The following is a 21,143-nucleotide window of genomic DNA, read 5'->3' on the forward strand; positions in this document are numbered from 1 at the left end:
ACAAGGGGTGGGTATGTGCATTGCCCTGAGAGTCAAAAGCTTTGGGGGAGAAAATTAATTCTTACAGATTGCTGAGCTGCTCTGTAGCTGAATTTACACGTTGGAACTGATGGACCTTGCACTTTTCAACACCTTAGCTCCTCCCATTTTTATCCCCTGTCCTCTTTGAAAGGTACCACATCAGACCTAAGTTAGCTTGTTAGTTTCAGAATTTAAATTTAAACTAAAAATAAATTGGCTTTTTGGTAAATTTTAGCATTTACATTTTATGATATTCCTTGAGAAATTTTTACTTCCTCTGCAGTGAGTAAAGTACTTGTAAATTGAAGATCTCAGAGTTAGATGAAGAATTGACAATTACTTGCTCTCTTCTTCCAAAAAAACCACGAAAACTTCTCTGCCTTTTCCTTTGGAAGGTGAGCATCTTATTTTCTCTCCTACCCAGAATAAATGCATCACGTTACATCAGAAGCAGTCTGTTTGTCCTGTGGTGGTGGGTCCTCAGTCTTAGGAGGGATCAGAGGGGCTGTTCAGGTCCCCTTTTGTTTAAAAGTTTATTTTACTGAAGTCTAGTTGATTTACAATATTGTGCTGTTTTCTGTATAGTAAAGTGATTTTGTTATACATATATATACATTCTTTTTCATAGTCTTTTCCATTATGGTTTATCACAGGATATTGAATACAGTTTCCTGTGCTATCCAGAAGGACCTTGTTGTTTATCCATCCTATAGATAATAGTTTGCATCTGCTAATCCTAAACTCCCAACCCACTCCCCTCCCCCCTCCCCCTCCCCCCTTGACAACCACAAGTCTGTTCTCTATGTCTGTGAGTCTGTTTAGTAGATAAATTCATTTGTGTCATATTTCAGATTCCACATATAAGTGATATCATATGGTATTTGTCTCTGTCTGACTTGCTTCACTTAGTATGATCATCTCTAGGTCCATCCATGTTGCCGCAAGCAGCATTATTTCATTCTTTTTTATGGCTGAGTAGTGTTCCATTGTATGTATGTACCACATCTTCTTTATCCATTCATCTGTCGATGGACATTTAGGTTGTTTCCATGTCTTGCCTATGGTGAAGAGCGCTGCTGTGAACGTAGGGGCATGTATATCTTTTTTGTTTTTGCTGCTGCTGTTGTTGTGTTTGGCTGCACCGTGCAGCCTGTGGGATCTTAGTTCCCTGACCAGGGGTCAAATCCCTGCCCCCTGCAGTGGTAGCATGGAGTCTTAACCACTGGACCACCAGGGAAATCCTAGGAGCATATGTATCTTTTTGAATCAGAGTTTTGTCTGGATATATGCCCAGGAGTGGGATTACTGGATCATATGGCAACTTTATTTTTAGTTTTTTGAGGAACCTCCATACTGTTTTCCAAGCTACATTCCCACCAACAGGAGGGAGGGTAGGAGGGTTCCCTTTTCTCCACACCCTCTCCAGCATTTGTTATTTGTAGACCTAATGATGGCCATTCTGCAGGTCAGCTTTTTGTTCCAGTTAGACGTTTGCTAATGAGAACGCGTGACTCTTCCGCATGCTCTGGGGCCTGTATGAATGGCCCTGGGCGTTGCGCGTTACACGGCTTCGCTGTGTTCCATGCTGTATCCTGGAGGACGATAAATCCTGGAGGAGCACTGCCGAACTCCTGTCCTTTCCACCGCTGCTGCTGCTGTCTAGTCCCCCAGTCAGCCTGGTCGGTGGATCTGGGCCCTGCTTGTGAAGAGCGCATCTCATTCTTTTCCCTCGTAGTTCTCACTCTCTCAGCATCACGTGAATCTGGGACTGCAGTGTCAATCCGGAGGTTAAGAAGTGGAACCAGAGGACGATCTTACGTAGGGAAGCTTTTCGCGTTGCACACCCAGGGTGACATGCGGCTCCGTCCTCAGCAGGCAGATAAATCCTCCCATTCTCTAGTTCCATCCTCAGGCGTCCCACCCACGCCTCAGTCAGTGAAAACACTGTCTGGCTTTCAGAAGTTGCCGGGAAGTCAGCATCATCGTTACTAAGTAGTCAGCGTCCCTCTGGTGCAGTATCGTGGTGTTAATGGGACCGCAGGGGATGTCTGTGGCGGGTTAGAGCATCCATCCCATTTACTGGCAGGGTTCTCTCCACACCAGCCAAGAACGTTTTCCTTCCTCTTTTCTTCTCTGCTGGGTGAGTGTAACACAAAACAGAAGTTGGCTGTTTTCCCCTCTCTGCAAGTCCTGTCCCCTAGGACCAAAACCCACACTGACCCACACTGACATCGGTCTGTCCTAGAATGTCATGGGGTTGAAACAAAGTCTGTGAAAGACCTGCTGCCATTTTTCTTTTCCTTTTTTGGAATCCGGAAGAGTGGTGGGGAAGTTGTCATCCTCCGAACTGCATGGGAAGGAACGTCGACTTTTCGTCAGAAGATTGAAATCGACTCTGACATTTCCAGAGGCGTGACCTTGGGCAGGACCCTTTATTTCTCACAACTTCAGTTTTCTCATCTATAAAATGGGGCTAAAAACATGTAAACTGTCTCAGGTTGTTGTAAGGACCTAGTTAGAGAGTATGTTTGAAAGCACTTAGTAAACTATAAAAAGTGATGCAAGGGTTTATGACTGTGAATTGATAATTAGAGAGTATGGCTTTAAGTGTTAAAGAATATGTAGCTTTTGAAAAGCTGCTTGCTTCTCCCCAGGGCGGTGGCAGAGTGGTGGCAGCAGTGATGACGGGGGTGTGTGTTAGAGGTGGGAACGGTGACGGGGAAGCTGTCACGTGTGCTGTAATACATTCAACAGTTTATTGGGCTCTGGCCAGGGAGCACTTCTTTAAAAGTTCATCTCTTCAGTTATAAACATATAACACATTCAGGTGGGTTCCCTAATCTAAGTATAAAATGATAGTCAGTAGAGTTTTTTCCCCCACCTCTGACACCCATCTACCCAGTTAGTTACACCTACCCTCTAGACAAGTAGCCACTGTTAAGTTTCTCAAACATTCAATGAGTATTTTCATCCAACAAGTAATTCAAATGTGATTTACTGTTGTCTTTGACACCAGTGGCACTTCACTATGCGCTTTGCTATGCCCTGCTTTATTCACAAGTAGAGCTTGAAGACCTTTCCATATCAGTGCATGTAAATTGCTCTAAATAGTATTCCATTGTATGAATGTCTCACCATATATTTAATCAAGTCCCCTGTTGATGGGTAGTTACGTTGTTTCCAATCCATTGCTATTACTAAAGAGTGCAGACATGTATGACATTATACATACCTCATTTTGTGGGATTGTTGATTCCAATCTTTAGCAGATATTTATTGAGTGTGTACCTTGAGGCAGCTACTGTGTTAGATACTAGAGTTTCAGTGTTGGGCAAAATACAAAGTCCCTGATCATGGAGTTTATAGTCCTAGTGTTGGTGGTTGACACGATCAAAAGACCACATTAATGACTTTATAATTTTATTTTTTAATTAATTTTTATTCGAGTCTAGTTGATTTACAATGTTAGTTTCTGCTGTGCAGCAAAGTGAATCAATTATACATATACATATATCCACTCTTTTTTAGATTCTTTTCCCATATAGGTCATTACAGAGTATTGAGTAGAGTTCTCTGTGCTATACAGTAGGTCCTTAATAGTATAATTTTAAGTGGAAATAAATACTCCAAGGAAAAGAAAGGAAATCAGGAAGTCTGATGTAAACTTCGGGGTAAAGAAAACGTTTTCTGCTGAATTGATTCTGGGACTAAAATCTGATGGAAGAGAGGTATCCTAGTTAATATTGGGGTAATGGGGTCATGAGAGCAATCCAGAGAAGGAGAAGAATCTGTGCAAAGGCCCTGTGGTAGCAGGGTCCATGGTACCTTTGAGGGAATCAAAGAAAGCCCCTGTGGCTGGAGGAAAGGGAGTGAGTGAGAAGGATGAGGCCAGAGCACAAGGTGGGGCCAGACCATGCAGGGGTTGATAGATCCTGGTGAGGATTTGGGCTTTGTTCTAACAGTAATGGGAAAGCTTTGATGTTTGGAAAGCAAAGGGTGATGGGACCAAATTCACATTTATAGGAAAACAAAGTGACAGGAGTGAGGAACTGGATTGGAGGGGATCCGGGTGCTATAGTAATAAGTAGTGGTGGTTAGAAAGCTACCAGATAGATGTTGGACTAGGACGGAGGCAGGGGGCATGGAGCGATGTAAGCAAACTTGAGAGATATTTAGGAAATTAAATCAGTAGATGTTAATGACAGGTTGAATTTGGGTGGTAAAGGAGGTGGAAGGGTCAAAGATAAGTCCTGTGTTCCTGGCTGACGGCATGCCAGGACCAACACTGATAAATGGGAATAGGACAGGTTTGGTAGGAAATTCATGAGTCCAGTATTGGACATCTTGAGTTGAGGTGCCCTTGAGCCGTCCAGGTGAGATCTTGACTAGGTGGTTGGATCTATAACTTTGCAGCTTTGAGAAGAGCTCTGAGTAGAACATACACCTTTGGGTCTGAGCCATAACTAGGTGTCAGCTGAAATGGGAAATGGGTGACATTTCCAAGGGAGAGGGCTTAGAGTAAGAGTAGAAGCCCTAAGGTAGGACCGAGTGGTGTAGAACGCTAACACTGGTGGAGAAGGAGCAGTCAGACAGATACGAGGAAAACTAGGAGTCAATGGCACAGAATAGCTCCGAAAGGATGAGTGATCGACAGAACAAAAGCTGTTGAGAAGTCAAGATGAGGACTAAAAAGTAACCAGTCAACTTTGGCAGAGATGAGGACAGTTCCATGGAGTGAGGGAGTAGAGTCTAGGCTGTGGAGGTGGGAGGAGGGAGTGGGACAAGAGGATATGGAGATGGTGGGGGTGGACAACTTCTTCAGGACGTTTGGCTGTGGAGGGTTGAATACAGATGAGGCTGCAGGTACAGGGTGCAGAATGGTTGAGGGAGGGGGTTTTGTTGTATTTAAAGATGGCAGCCATCTGGTCAAACCATCTTGGTCCCTGTTTTCCTACTTATCAGATGCTGTCTTCCCAAGTAGACTAAACTACTCAGGGGCAGGGATATCTATTCACTGTTGTATATTGTTGTGCATTTTTACGGTGTCTTACACATTTATTGAATAAATTATCTCTCATCCAGAGAGCTCTGAGGCCTTAGGAAGCAGAGGTCTTCTCTCTCTCCCTCTCTATTTCTATTTTCTAAATTAATATTTAAAATCCACATACAGTAACAAATTTTTTAATATTTATTTATTTATATTTATTTTGGCTGCGTTGGGCCTTCGTTGCTGCGCGGGCTTTCTCTAGCTGCTGCGAGCGGGAGCTACTCTTTGTTGCAGTGTGTGGGCTTCTCATTGCAGTGGCTTCTCTTGTTGCAGAGCACAGCCTCTAGGTGCGTGGACTTCAGTAGTTGCAGCATGTGGGCTCAGTAGTTGTGGCTCTCGGGCTCTAGAGCACAGACTCAGTAGTTGTGGCGCACAGGCTTAGTTGCTCTGTGGCATGTGGGATCTTTCTGGACCAGGGATTGAACCCGTGTCCCCTGCGTTGGCAGGTGGATTCTTAACCACTGTGCCACCAGGGAAGTCTGCATACAGTAAAATTTGCTTTTTTCGTGTATAGTTATAAGTTTTGGCAAATACACATGGTTGTATAATCACAACTACAGCCACAATATAGAAAAGTTCCATCATTGCTAAAACCCTCCCCTGTGCTGTCACTATATAGCCAGACCCTTCCCCAACCTCAACTCCTGGGAACCACTGATTGGGAACCTCAGCGTGGACTGTCATCCATAATGACTGTACCAATTTACATTCCCACCAACAGTGTACAAGGGTTCCCTTTTCTCCATATCCTCAATAACACATCTTATCTTTCAAGTTTTGGATAATAGTTTGGATAATAGTTTTGGAGAAATGTCTGTTCGGGTCCTTTGCCCATTTTAAAATCAGGTTTTGTTGTTTTGCTATTTACTTGCATGAATTCCTTATATATTTTGGACGAAATAGATGGCTTTCAAATATTTTCCCCCTATCCATATGTTGCCCTTTCATTTTAATTGATTGTTTCCTTTGCTGTACAGAAGCTTTTTATTTTGACGCAATTTTTGCTTTTGTTGCCTGTGCTTTGGGGGTCATATCTAGAATATTATTGCCCACACCAATGTCAAGAAGCTTTTTTCCTATTTTCTTGTAGTTTTATAGTTTTGGGTCTTACATTTAAGTCTTTATTTTGAGTTAATTTTTGTATATGTGTGTGAGATAAGGGTCCAGTTTCATTCGTCTGCATGTGAATCCAGTTTTCCTAACACAATTTATTAAAGAAACTATTCTTCCCCATTTTGTGTTCTTGGCATCTTTACTGAAGCTCAGTTAACTGTAAATCTGTGGATTTGTTTCTGAGCTCTTGATTCTATTCCGTTGGTCTATCTATCTGTTTTTATGCTTGTACCATACTGTTTTGATTACTATAGCGTTGTAATATAATTTGAAATCATGAAGTGTGTTGCCTCCAGCTTTGTTCTTTTCTCAAAATTGCTTTGGCTATTCAGGAGCTTTTGTAGTTCCACACAAATTTTAGAATTGTTTTTTTCCACTTCTGTGAAAAATGCCATTGCAATTTTGATAGTGATTGCTTTGGGTACTATGAACATTTTAACAGTATTCTTCCAATCCATGGACATGGGATATATCTCCATCGATTTTTGTCTTTCTCTCATCAGTGTTTTAAACTTTTCAGTGCATAGGTCTTTCACCTCCTCTGTTAAATTTATCCCTAGCTCTTTTGTTCTTTTTGGTGCTATCATAAATGGGATTGTTTTCTTCATTTCGTTTTCAGATAGATTGTTGCTGGTGTAAAGAAATATGACTGGTTTTTTTTGATATGTTGATTTTGTATCCTGCAAATATACTGGATTCATTCATTCTAATTTTTTGTGGTGTCTTCAGGGTTTTCTGCATATAGAATTGTGACATCTGCAGACAGAATTTTACTACCTTTGTTCTAATTTAGATGCCTTTTATGTCTTTTTCTTGCTAGTATTTCCAGTATTATGTTTAATAGAACTGGGAAGAGGGGGAAAAACTTTCAGTTTTACCAATTGATTATGATGTTAGCTATGGGCTTTTCATAAATGGCCTCTATTGTTTTGAGGAAATTTCTTTTATATCTATTTTATTGAGCATCTTTTATCATGAATGGATGGTGAAATTTGTCAAGTGCTTTTTCTTCATATTGAGATGATCACATCGTTCAGATCTTTCATTTTGTTAATGTGCTATATCACATTGATTGATTTGCATATGTTAAACCAACCTTCCATCCCAAGGATAAATACCATTTATTCATTGTATATAATCTTTTTGATGCGTTGAATTCAGTGTGCTAGTATTTTATTCAGGATTTTTGCATCTATGTTTATCAGAGACATTTGTCTGTAGTTTTGTCCAGCTTTGATATTCAGTGAGGCTGGTGTCATAAAATGAGTCTGGAAGTAATCCCTCTACATCTATTTTTTGGAAGAGTTTAAGAAGGATTGGTATTAATTTTTGTTTGAATGTTGGTAGAATTCAACTGTGAATCCATTTGGTCCTAGGCTTTTTGCTTTTGGGAGTTTTTTGAATCTCCTTATTTGTTATTGGTGTGTTCAGTTTTACTGTTTCCTCTTGATTCAGTCTTGACAGGTTGTATATTTCTCAGAATTTTTCTGTTTATGCTAGGTTATCCAATTTGTTCACATAATTGTTCATAAGTAGTTCCTTATGATCCTTTTTACTCCTGAGGTATCTATTGTAATGTCTCTTTCGTTTCTGTATTTATTTATTTCAGTCTTTTCTCTTTTCTTCTCAGTTTAAGTAAGGGTTTATTGATTTTGTTTCTTTCAAAAATTCAACTTAGTTTTTTTCTGTTATTTTCTAGTCTCTATTTGATTTATTTCTGCTCTGATCTTTATTTTTTCCCTTCCTGCTGCTAACTTTGGGTTTGTTCTTTTGTAGTTCCTTGAGGTGTGTAAAGTTTGGTTGTTTACTAGAGATCTTCTTTTATAATGTAGTCATTTATCTCTGTAAACTTTTCTCTTAGTACTGCTTTTACTGTGTCCCATAAGTTTTGGTATGTTGTGTTTTCATTTTCATTTGTTTCAATGCTTTTAAAAACTCCCTTTTAATTTCCTCTTTAACCCATTGGTTATGCAAGAGTGTGTTGTTTAATTTCTGTGTATTTGTGAATTTTCCTCTTTTCCTTCTATTATTGATTATTCCATTGTGTTCAGAAAAAAATGCTTGGTATAATTTCAGTCCTTTTAAACTTGTTAAGACTTGTTTTGTAACCTAACATGTGATATATCCTGGAGAATATCTGTGTGTGCTTCAGAAGAATGTGTACTCTTCTGCTGTTGGGTGAAAAGTTTTCTATATGTCTGTTAGGTTCATTTGGTCTATACTGTTGTTCAAGTCTACTCTTTTATTTAAAAATTATTTATTTATTTATTTATTTATTTGGCTGTGCCAGGTCTTAGTTGTGGCACACAGATCTTCGTTGCAGCATGCAGGATCTTTAGTTGCGGTGTGTGGGATCTTTTAGTTGCGGCGTGTGGTATCTTTTAGTTGTGGCATGTGGGCTCTTAGTTGCGGCACACGAGATCTAGTTCCCTGACCAGGGATCGAACCCAGGCCCTCTGCATTGGGAGCCTGGAGCCTTAACCACTGGACCACCAGGGAAATCCCCTGTTTAAGTCCACTCTTAATTGATTTTCTGTCTAAGTGTTATCTCCATTATGAAAGTGGGATACTGAAGTCTGCTACTATTACTGTATTGCTATCAATTTCTCCTTCAGATCTGTCAATATTTGTTTTATATACTTAGGCGCTCTGATATTGGGTGCATATATATTTATAATTATTATATCTTTCTATTGAACTGACCCCTTTATGATTATGTAATGACCTTCTTTATCTCTGGAGACAGTTTTTAAAACCTACTTTGTCTGATATTAGGATAGTCACTCCTGCTTTCTTTTGGTTACCATTCACATGGAATATCCTTTTCCATTCCTTCACTTTCAGTCTCTGTGTCTTTGAATCTAAAGTGAGTTTCTTGTAGATAGCATACAACTGTATCTTGATTTTTTTGTATCTCTCCAGCTACTCTGTATCTTTTTATTGGGGAGGTTAGTCCATTTATGTTTAAAGTGATTATTGATGCAGAAGGATTTACTATTGTCATTTTGTTAACTGGTTTTTGTTTGTCTTATAATTCCGTTGTCCCTGTTCTTCTCTCTTGCTATCTTCAACATTTTGTGCTATGGGTTTTTTTTTTTTTTATTGATAGGTTTTGATTTCTTTGCTTTTTTTCTTATGTATAACTTCTGTAAGTATTTTCTTTGTGGTTACCAAGGGGCTTACATAATATATTGTATAGTTATAACATTCTGTTTTAGGCTGACAACTACTTAACTTCACTTGCATACAAGAACTCTTGTCTTTTACCTCTCCTCCTCACTGCATTATATGTTCCTGATGTCACAGTTTACTTTGAGTTTCACATATTCATTAACATTTAGTTGTTTCTAGTGCTTTTGTCTTTTATAGTCTATAGTAATACAGTATGGTCTTTGTTTATGTATTTACCTTTACCAACTAGTTTCGTACTTTCTTATGCTCTCATATTTCTGATTAGTGTCTTTCATTTCAACTTGAACTACCTTTAGCATTTCTTGTAAGGCAGGTGATAGACTTTCTTAGGCTTTGTCTGAGGAAGTCTTTATCTCCCCTTTGTTTTTGAAGGACAAGTTTGACAGAATTGTGTTCTTGGTTGGCAGTTCTTTTACTTTTTTTTCTTTTCTTTTTTTTTTGGCTGTATCGGGTCTTAGCTGTGGCACGCAGGATCTTCGTTGAGGCATGCGGGATCTTTTCTTGTGGCTTCTCTCTAGTTGTGGCATGCAGGTTTTTTTCCCTCTCTAGTTGTGGCACGCGGGCTTAGTTACCCCACAGCATGTGGGACCTTAGTTCCCCGACCAGGGATCAAACCCGTGTCCCCTGCATTGGAAAGTGGATTCTTTACCACTGGACCATCAGGGAAGTCCCTTCTTTCAGTATTTTAAATACATCATTCCACTCCTTTTGACTGGCAAGATTTCTGATGAAAAATCCTCCGATAGTCTTATTGGAGGGGGTGCAGAGTTCCCGTCTATGTAACAAGTTGCTTTTCTCTTGCTCCTTTCAAAATTCATTCTTTGTCTTTAACTTTTGACAATTTGAATGTAGTGTCTTGGTGTGGGTCTCTTTAGATTCATCTTATTGGTGTTCTCTAGGCATCCTGGATCAGGATGTCTATTTCTTTCCCCAGATTTAGGAAGTTTTCAGCCATTATTTCTTTCAACAAGCTTTTTGCCCCTTTCTCTCTCTTCTCTTTCTGAGACCCCCATAATGCGTACGTTGGTCCACGTGATGGTTCCCCATAAGTCTCTTAAGGTATCTTCACTCTTTTTCACCTTTTTTTTTTTTTGCTCCTCTGATTAGATGATTTCCACTGATCTGTCTTTAAGTGTGTTGGTGCTTTCTTTCGTTTTATCTGGTATGCTGTTGAACTTCTCTATTGAATTTTTCAGTTCAGTTATTATATTCTTCAGCTCTATGATTCCTGTCTGGTACGTTTTTTATATTTATGTTTTGAGCATACAGATCCTGCCCATATTTTGCTAGATTTATACTTCATTATTTATTTGTATTCTACAATTAATGATACTGCTTTTAATGTTTTTATTTCTAATTATTGATTGCTTGTCTGTGGAAATACAATTTTTTTTTTATATTTACCTTGTAACCCACAATCTTGCTAAACTCACTTATTAGTTCTAAGAGCTTTTATAGAGTCCATGGCATTTTGTATGTAAGTTGCTATGTCTTCAATGAAGAGAGAGAGTTTTATTTCTCCCTTTCAAGTCTGTATGCCTTTTTTTTCTTATTGCATTGGCTAGGACTTCCTGTATCAGGTTACATAGGAGTGATGAGAGTGGACAGCCCATTTTAAGTATGCTATTTTTAGTTTTTGGTGTTCATGCCTTTTATCAGGTTAAGGACGTTTTCTTCTATTCCTAGCTTGGTAAGAATTTTGACCATGAATTGAAGTTGAATTTTGTGAGATGCTGTTTCTGCATCTGAGATGATCATGACATCTTTCTTCTTCAGTTTGTGATAAAGTGAACTACATTGATTGTCAAATGATGAACCACCCTTGTATTCTCAGGATAAATCCCATTTTTTATATATTGATGGACTTAATCTGCTAATATTTCATTGAGAATTTTTTACATTTATGTTCATGAGGAATATTGGTCTGTAGTTTTCTTACAATAAAATAATCAAAAAGTGGGCATCAGGATAATATTGGCCTCACAAAATGAGCTGGGAAGTGTTCTTTCCTCTCCTTTTTTTCTTTAGATGAGATTGTATAGAATTGGTATTTTTTTCCACTAAATGTTTGTGTATCAGTCTTCTGTAGAAAACAAAATACCACATAATGGGTGGCTTAAACAAGAGAAATTTATTCTCTCTCAGTTCTGGAGGCCAGCAGTCCAAGATCAGGGTGCTGGCAGGGTTGGGTTTCTCTGGGTCTCTGTCCGTGGCTTGCAGAAGGCCACCCTCTTGCTGCCTCTTCACAGGGTCATCCCTCTGTGCGTGAACATCTTTAGCGTCTCTCCCTTTGTCCTAATCTCCCCTTCTTATAAGGACACCAGTCTGGTTGGATTGGGGCCCACCCTGACAGCCTCATTTTAACTTAATGACTGATTTAGAGGCTCTATCTCCAAATACAGTCACATTCTGAGGTACTGGGGGTTAGGGATTCAACATACAAATTTCGGAGGGACACAATTCAGTCCATAACAGTTTGGTAAAAATTTATCAGTGAATAATCTGGGCCTGGATTCTTCTTTTGTTGGAAGTTTCTAAACTACTCACTCAATTTCTTTAATAGATAGGACTACTTAGGTTGTCTATTTTTCTTGTGCCACGTGGCAGTGCAGATCTAAGACTAGGGTTGGCCGCAGTGCAAGGCTGGGGGAGGAAAAAAGAGAAAAAAGAAGAAAACCAGGGACTTCCTCCATACTCTCTAGTACACTGGGGCTCCTTTTCTTGGTCTTCTGGATAGAAATAGATTTCTCCTAGAGTTTTTGCTGCATAGGTCAATAACTCAGCCCCCTTTGATTCAGGTCCCATTGCCTCTAGTTGTTTGCAGAGTCTTCGTGTATTATGTGCAGAGATTTTAACATAATCAGTAGGAATCATAGGCTATGTTCAGTTTACTGCATCTTGACTGGCACTGGAAGCGGATGTTTCTCTTTGGCCGCATTAAGAACATCTGGTCAATCTTGCATAGGACATACTGCAGGGAGGGAAATAACAGTATTTAATTTTTGATGATCAAAAGTAAATAGGAATGGGAAAGAGGATTTCTAGTTTTTAAAGTGAAGTTTGAGACCAAATGGGTCAAGAAAATCATAATTCAGTTCATCAGTATCTTCCATGAAGCCCTAGAAGTATTTGATTTAAAATGTCCCTGGAACTTTGTTTTGCCTAGACAGTCTAGTTAACCAGATAATTTGTTCAAGAACAAAGACATCCCTTAGGGATGGAGGAGTATAACATCAGTTTAACAAGTATGTGTCCACTTGTTAAATGTAAGTTAAATACTTTTTCTGTATTTATTCTTCTTTGATACCACATCAAAACTTGAAAAGTAATAGTTTCTTAAAAGTTAGTTGCAGTACAGAATCTAAAACCTTATCAATGAACTTTTTGAATTCCTACATGAAAATCCAATAGTCTTTCTTGTACTTTGAATGGATTTTTTTTTCTTTTTTCTTTCTCTCCCTCTCTCTCTCTCCCTCTTCCTCCCTCTCCCTCTCCCTCCATCTGTCCCTCTCCCTCTCTCTGAATGGATTTTTTTAATTCATGTGTGATTTTGTAACGTGATGAATTGACCATGTGAAAAATAATAGTTCAGAGTTATACAGATCTTGAAAATGTTGAGATTTTTAATTATACAATATTTTAAAAAGTCCTTTTCATCAATATCACCACTGATCGCATCAGGAAAGTCTCAAAGTAATGGAAAAACCTCAAGCACAAAGTTTTCTAAAATTCTAATTTTTGCTTGAAAGCTCAAATTTTATCGCTGGCAACAAATACTGCTTGTTTTCCTTGAAGTGACAGACTTACTTTATTCATTTTCAAGAAAATGTCTATCAAACATTCAAATCTATAGTTTGTCATTCATTCTTTCAAGGAAAAATAGTCTTTCACAAAGAAAGCTACTAGTTCAGCTCAGAACTCAATCACCTAAGTGCTTTTCCTTGAGACAACCATTGTACTTTGATAAGCAGCAGAAGTGCTTTGTGTCAGCTTCTGATTTCTTCACACAGAGTATTAAAAACATGTGTCCTCAAGGGTCAGGATTTAATTAATGATTTTTCACTGATTCATCAAGGACATTCTTAAATTCAACTGCCTTCTTCTTTTTCTGCCCACACAAGACACTGAAAATAGGTCATTCATTTGGCCAGACAGAGCCAGAACTATGAAGTAGGCAGGGTTAGGGTGGTGGTCTTTTTCATTTATTCAGACCTTCATAGTACACGTATTTATTGAATACCTGCTATATGTCAGGCACCGAGAATACAAAAGAAAACAAGCTCCTGCCCTCCTGGAGTTTATACTGTAGTGGGATGAGGGAGAGATAGTCAATACATCAGTCAGTACATCAGCCTGTTAAAAATGGCAGATAGGGCTTCCCTGGTGGCGCAGTGGTTGAGAGTCTGCCTGCCAATGCAGGGGACACGGGTTCGAGCCCTGGTCTGGGAAGATCCCACATGCCGCGGAGCAGCTGGGCCCGTGAGCCACAACTACTGAGCCTGCGCGTCTGGAGCCTGTGCTCCGCGACAAGAGAGGCCGCGACAGTGAGAGGCCCGCGCACCGCGATGAAGAGTGGCCCCCGCTTGCCGCAACTAGAGAAAGCCCTCGCCCAGAAACGAAGACCCAACACAGCCAAAAATAAATAAATAAATAAAATATTTTTTTAAAAAATGGCAGATAATGACGTGTTTGGCACAGAATTAAAAGAGGGTGGTAATTGACAAAGAGGAACTAGTAACTACTTCGGGTTGAGGAGGTAACCCCTACACTGAAGTCTGAATGACACAGTTCCAGCTGTACAAAGATCAGGCAGCAAAGCGTTCCAGGGAGAAGAAAAAGCCAGTGCCATTGTGCAAGACAGGCCCCGCTTGGCATGCTTGGGGGGTGGAAAGGTGTGAAGGGGAGCGATATTGGTGGGGAAGAACAGAATGAGATGCGTTTGGAGAGGTGAGCAGGAGCCGGACCATTTAGAGCCTCCTAAGCAAGGGTAAGAAGTTTAGATCTTTGTGCTTCGGGGAGCCGCTGAGCGGAGTGATGTGCTCTGAGTGACGGAGTCTGGGCCTAGCGGCGGCAGGTGCTGGACGGAAATGGCTAAGTTCAGGGGGCACTCGGAAGTGGGGCTTTCCCTGTGTTCCTCCAATGTTCCCTGATCACAGTCTACTCTCCTATCCCCACTTTTTAAGGCTTTTCCTTTTCTTGCTCTTCCTAAAGAGCCTCGGCCACCCCCAAGGTGCTGGCCTAGTACCATATTTTGTGCTGCACCATTTACACTTTGTTTTGGGAATATTTGCATCTTAATTTACTAATAATTTGACTTTTTACAAACAGAGTTTTAAAGTGGCAGTTTGCCTCTCCATAGGGTTTTAGGATGAGTCTTGGGTTCTAACCTTGATTCAGTACCAATTGTGACTTTGCATATCACTTAACCACTCTGAACTAAGGTTCCTTACCTGTAAAATGGGTCAGATTATATCTCCTATGCTTTATTCATAGTACTGTAATAAAAAACAACTGAAATGACATATTTAAAAGTACACAGTTGTGATTACGCGTGAGACATTGTGTCTTGGCTTTCATGCCCCTGTGTGTACCCATTCTCCATCACGTAGCTCACAAGAGTGAGAATAAAAGATCTTGAGGCAGGCTTGCCTTTATTCCATCAATAGAGATTTTTGATACTCCCTACATTCTCAGCATTGTGTCGTGTATTATGGAGGATGTGGTAGAGGAAGACGACCTGGTGTCTGAACTCAAGCATCTAGTTAGAGAGGTACAGTTAACCCACGTGGAAAGGTAGATACTGCTGCAGGGCCTTATGACCCAGTGGGAAGGATTTGGATAAGTGGCGAGAAGATGAAATCAGACAGGGAAGAGCATGAAGGGAAGCCCAGAGATGAGGATGTGTTAGGACAGCAGAGCTGCATTCGGGGGATTGGAGGGCAAGTGAGGACACTTGTTAGCAGGTCCATGCTGGAAGCTCTTGGTTTGTTATCAGGTATATGCAGTTCACACTAGAAGGAGGATCCCTCCAACATGTTGTGGAGGTGATGGTTTGTGGCTGTACTGTGCAGTCTGTCATTTCCTCTTGACTTCTGCCTTCAACTCTGAGCTTCATTGAAATACTTCCATTACTTTTAAACATTGGCTAATGCTCTGACTGTATAGTTAAAGAAAAAAAAGCTCACAAACTTCTTATTTTGGAATAAATATAGATTCACAGGCAGTTGCAAAGAAATGGAGAGAAGTCTTTGGTACCCCTTGCCCATTCTCCCCAGCTGAACATCTTGTGTAACTAGCACAACAGCAAAACTCGGTAATGACATTGGAAAATGCACAGAGCTGATTCAGATGCTACCAGTTACACATGCACTTGTTTGTGTGTGTAGCTTCCTGTCACGACCAACAGAGTCAAGATACAGAACCATCCCATCACCCCAGGCGCCCTCGTGCTACTTCTCACAGCTACACCTTCTCCACTGCCCATTCCCAAACCCTGGCGGCCACTCATCTGTTCTCTATCTCCAGAATTTTATTTCAAGTGTTACATGAGTAGAACCATATAGTTCATGGAACTTTCTGAGATTATCTTCCTTCACTCAGTGTAATGTCCCTGAGGTTAATCCAAGTAGTTGTATTTCTTTTTATTTACTGAGTAATATTCCATGTTATGGATGGACCATTGTTTGGTTAACCATACACCCCTGAAGGACATTGGGTAGTTTCCAGTTATGAGCTATAATGAAAAAAAGCTACTCTGAACATTCATGCATAGGATTTTGTGTGGACAGAAGTTTTTATTTCTCTACAGTCAATGCCCAAGAGTGTTGTATGCTGGGTCATCTGATAAACCCATTTGTCATTTCAAAAGAAACTTGCAAAATATTTTCCAAAGTGGCTGAATCATTTACAATCCCACCAATAATGTATGAGTGATCCAATTTTTTGCATCGTTTTTGCAATTTTTTGCGGCATTTGCTATTATCATATTTTATTTATATAGTCATTCTGATAGGTATGTTCTCATTGTGTTTAAATTTTTTTGAGATATAATTCACATACCATAAAACCCTTTTACAGTATATCATTTGATGGTTTTTAGTATATTCTCAGATATTTGCAACCATCATCATTATCTGTATTTCCAAAGCGTTTTCATCCCTCCAAAAAGAACCCAGTACCCATTACCAGTCACTCCCAATTCAGCCCTCTTCCCAGCCCCCAGCCCCCAGCAACCACTATCCTCTGTCTCTATGGATTTGCCTATTACAGACACTTCTTATAAATGAAATCTTATACTATATGGCCCTTTGTGAATGGCTTCTTTCACTTAGCATAATGTTTCCAGGGTTCATCCACGTTGTAATATGAACCTGTACTTCCTTTGTATGGCTGAGTAATATTCTATTGTATGAATACACCACATTTTCTTTCCATCAGTTGACGGACATTTGGGTTGTTTCCACTTTTGCCTGTTAGGAATAATGTTTCTAACAACATTTATGTACAAGTTTTTGTGCATATGTCTGTTTTCATTTCTTTTGGGTATTTTCCTAGGAGTTGAATTGCTGGGTCGTATGGTACTTATATGTTTAGCCTTTGGAGGAACTGCCAAACTCTTTTCCGAAACAGCTGCACCATTATACATTCCTACCAGCAGTGTGTGAGGGTTCCAGCTTCTCTACATCTTTTTCAACACTTGTTATTATCTGTCTGATTGAGTCTAGCCATCCTACTGGAAGTGAAGTGGTCTTTCATTGTAATTTTGTTTTTTCATTTCCCTGATGACTAATGATTTGAGCATCTTCTCATGTGCTTACTGGCATTTGCATAGCTTCTTTGGAGAAATGGCTATTCGAGTCTTTTGCCCAGTTTTGAATTGGGTTGTCTTTTTATTTTTGCGTTGTAACAGTTCCTTACATATTTTAGATACTAGACCCTTATCAGATATATGATTTGCCAGTATTTTCTCCCATTCTGTGGGCTGTCTTTTCACTGTGGTTTAAATTTGTATTTCCCTGATGACTGCTGACGTTGGTTATCTCTTCATCTGCATGTTTTACCATCTGTATGGCCTCTTTGATGAAATGTCTGTTCATATCTTTTGCCCATGTTGGTCATTTCTTCTTACTAGAGCTATGGCTGTAGACATTTTCCTTTAGAGTGTATATGTCTTCAGACTCATCTCTGCAGCAGCACTAAGATGGATCAGAGACACAACTGTTAAGCTACGCATCGCTATAGATTTTTTAAATTGTGATTAAAAAACACGTAACATGGAATCTACCCTCAACAATTAGGTATACAGTACAAATGTTAACTATATGCGTGTCGTTGTACAGCAGATTTCTAAGACTTTTTCATTTTGCACAAACTGAAACTCTAGACCCACTGAATAATAACTCCCCATTCCCCCCACCTCCCAGCCCCTGGCAACCACCAGTCTGCCTTTTGCCTCTGAGTTTGACTACGTTAGGTGCCTTAAACCAGTGGAATCATGCATCATTTGTCACTCTGTGAATGCTTTGTTTCACTTCACACAGTGTCCTCCAGGTTCATCCATGTTGTAGCCGGTGACCGTAGCTATAGATTTGGATCCATGCGAGGCCAGTTCTCATTTTTAACTCATTAATAATCACGTTATCTCACCATGACTCAGTTTCTCCATCAAGGAAAACTTGGCCGTAACTAAACTCAGAGCTTTGTGAATAATCCGTACTCTCGTCCTGTGGACCTCCTCACAGATGGCAGTTACGTGCCTTTGCCAAAGAATCAGAGTCAGCAGGAGAAGTTTCTCATCCTGGTTTGTTGAAGAGGCTTCACTGAGTGGCCTCATTTCTTCATTAATTTTTCATTTATTTTCTTGCGTAAGGAAGTTCACCCTTTAATCCCCAATCCATTGCAGAGTACCTCAGCACATATATCCTGAAATGCAGAGGGGAGGGCCAACAAGGGGTCTGGTTCTCAGTAAAGGGTCTTCTATGCCCCCGAAGAGGAGGGTGCTCAAGCTGGCCTCCGTCTGGCCCCTTGAGGCACCCGGTTCTCGGGGAGTTGCTATGGAAATGTGCTCCAGTACTAGGAGGAAAGGAAATGAAGCATTCCGAGAGTCTCGCAGGCTAGGCAGTGGACGTTCTGACGTCTGTTCCCCAAGTCTCCTGCAGTTGCTTTCTTTGTTAAGTTCTTCATGTTTCCCTGTTCCCATGTGGACACAGAGGCTGAATGCGTTGACTGTCCTTGTAGAGGCTTTACAAAGCAGCATGAGAGATGTATAAGATCTCTGGCCATCAAGCTGTGGATTTAAATGAGAAAGGATGATCGTTTATTGCCATTATCTTGGAAGCTAAAAATCTGCCACCATCTGAGCTCTCCCTGTAGACATCTTAGCTCATGCAAACTTCTCTTGGGAAGGGAAAACATGTCTTTGTCTTTATCCTTTTTTCTTCCCCAAACCCCCTCCGCCCTGCAGGCCCTTTGCTTCTGCATCATCCCATCCCGGGAGGTGACCAGCAGCTTCAACTCTCCCCTGTCTCAGCACACACTGTGGTTTTGCACACAGGCAGGGGCCCCTGGGGATGGATCTCGGTGGTCAGAACAAACACCACCTGTGAATTTTGAGCCAGAGGAGATTCCTCCAGTCTCCTCCATACTGCCAGACCCTCAGGGACGCTGTCAAGCTTCAGTTCCCATGGCTGGTTGAAATCAGCTGTGACACCTGGAAGAGCCACGCTTCCCCTGGGGGCCTAGGCAAACCCAGATGCTGCCAGCATGTTCTGGGGTCGGTGTCCCTGGAGCACACTCAAGGCCAGTCCATTTACTCTGCACAGACACAGAGAGAAGAATGTCGGTGCTAGAAGGGAGCCGAAAAGTCTTCTAGTCAACCCCTTAATGCAACATCACGGACGAATTTTATAGGAAAACAAAGACCTGCCCCACAGCTACAGCTCTTAGCAGGTGGCCAAGTGATGCTGTTTTGACTTTAAATACAGTAATCATAATTTCAATGATAAAACTATTAAAATATTAGTAGGAGCTAGCATAGGGTTCCAAAAGTGTGAAGCCTCTGTCGCAGCTTTGTAGTAAAGCAAGATAGTCATAATACAGATCAAAGGAAGTAAACCAATGCATGTGCACATACATACATGCAATACATTCACACATACCTAAAAAGGAAGGACATTCTTGCACAGTGTCAGATGGTAACGCTGTAGGTGCTTTCTAAATTATTTCTGTTTATTTATTTGCCCTGAGAAGAGGGTCATTTTTCAATCTCCTTATTCTGTGGCCAGAGAGAAGGGTTGATTTCTCAGTTTTCTGGGAAGTGGTTGTAGTTGTGTCTGGAGACCAGGGTTAGTCTCTGTGCTGTTTGTCTTTTTGTTTCCATCTCTAGGTTCTCCCTGCAGATCCGGGTTGGGCACCTGCCCGGTGCCCTCGGCTCCCACCTTTCTGTTTCTCAGAGTCCAATTCTCCAGGCCTCAGAGATTTCTTCTGCCCCACCTGTCCTTTGCTGATCTGTGTTGTATAGCCCCGAGGCTCTGCTAGACAGGTGAAGCTGATCCCATACACTAATTCAAGGTGAAGTGGTAAAGGAGATTAGTGGCATTATTTATTGCCTTTCCATAAACATTTACATTTTAAAGTAGGAGGGGAGAGGGCAGTGACATGATAGGGGAAGGGGATTAAGAGGTATAAATTACTAGGTATAAAATAAGATACAGGGACTTCCCTGGCAGTCCAGTAAAAGACTTCGCCTTCCAATGCAGGGGGTGTGGGTTCGATCCCTGCTCAGGGAGCTAAGATCCCACGTGCCTTGCGGCCAAAAAACCAAAACAGAAGCAATATTGTACAAATTCAATAAAGACTTTAAAAATGGTCCACTTCAAAAAAAAATCTTAAAATAAGATACAAGGATGTAATGTACAGCAGCACAGGGAATATAGCCAATATTTTATAACTTTAAATGGAATATAATCTATAAAAATATTGAATCACTATATTGTAAACCTGAAACTAATATAATATTGTAAATCAACTATACTGCAACTAAAAAAAATGAGTGGAACAGGCCACTCAAGCAAGAGTAGGAACGCAGCTTTTCTTTTCTGGACAATGCATTGGGTCACTCAAACCACATAGTTGATACCATCCAGACACCATCCATGCACAAGCCCAGGCCCAAGTTTGTTCCTCTGTCCAGTTCTTCCTAAGGAAGATTAAACCTGCTTTATTCCAGGTGTGTCTTTTATGAGTATTTATCTGTCTATATTCTGGTCATAAGCTACTAATGAAAAGGGATCCTCTCCTTTGAATCCAGTGTATTCCTTAGGATTAGGTTTAGGTCAAGGATCAGAAAACCCAAGAGGCTTAGGTAGAAGTTTGTTTCTCACTCTTGTGAAAGTCAGGTAGGCAGGCCAGGCTTGAATGGAATGCCCTGGGGTCTGGCCCTTCCATCTGGTTACTCCACTGTGCATGGTCTCCATGACTAACTTCGACTCATGGCCTAAGATGTCCACTCCAGCTCCAGCCATCACATCTGCATTCCTGCCAGTAGGAAGGAAAAAATGTTAAGAGAAGGACATGCCTTTTTCCTTCATGAAGCACTTCCCAGAAGTTGTATATTACTATTCTACCTACCACTTCTACCCACATCCCGTGGTCAGAACTTGTTCACATGGCCGCACTTGGCTCAAGGCAGCCAGGATACGTAGGTTCTCACCTGGGCAGTTACACAGTTCCCTGACTCTGTTACCGAGGAAAAGAGAGAACCAATATAGAG

General features: G+C 40.6%; 1 protein-coding gene and 1 long non-coding RNA gene across 4 annotated transcripts in view; both read left to right on the top strand.

Moving 5' to 3' along the window:
• LOC309625729 overlaps window positions 1–21,143 on the top strand; it is a 553,067-nt gene that overhangs the window by 490,275 nt on the left and 41,649 nt on the right. The gene's annotated exons all lie outside the window — the stretch shown is intronic.
• Window positions 1–21,143, top strand: part of LOC309625679 (coiled-coil domain-containing protein 3-like) — a 63,773-nt gene that overhangs the window by 5,112 nt on the left and 37,518 nt on the right. The window contains exon 3 of one of the 3 annotated variants that reach the window (XM_082385745.1): window positions 305–757. The exons of the other annotated variants lie outside the window; for them this stretch is intronic. Coding sequence (XP_082241871.1) covers window positions 305–311 — 7 coding nt within the window. The 3' untranslated portion in view covers window positions 312–757. Of the gene's footprint in view, window positions 1–304; window positions 758–21,143 lie in introns of those variants that run through there. 3 annotated transcript variants of the gene reach the window in all.

The sequence above is a fragment of the Balaenoptera borealis genome (assembly GCF_965194805.1).
Source record: "Balaenoptera borealis genome assembly, chromosome: 3".
Lineage (NCBI taxonomy): Eukaryota > Metazoa > Chordata > Mammalia > Artiodactyla > Balaenopteridae > Balaenoptera > Balaenoptera borealis.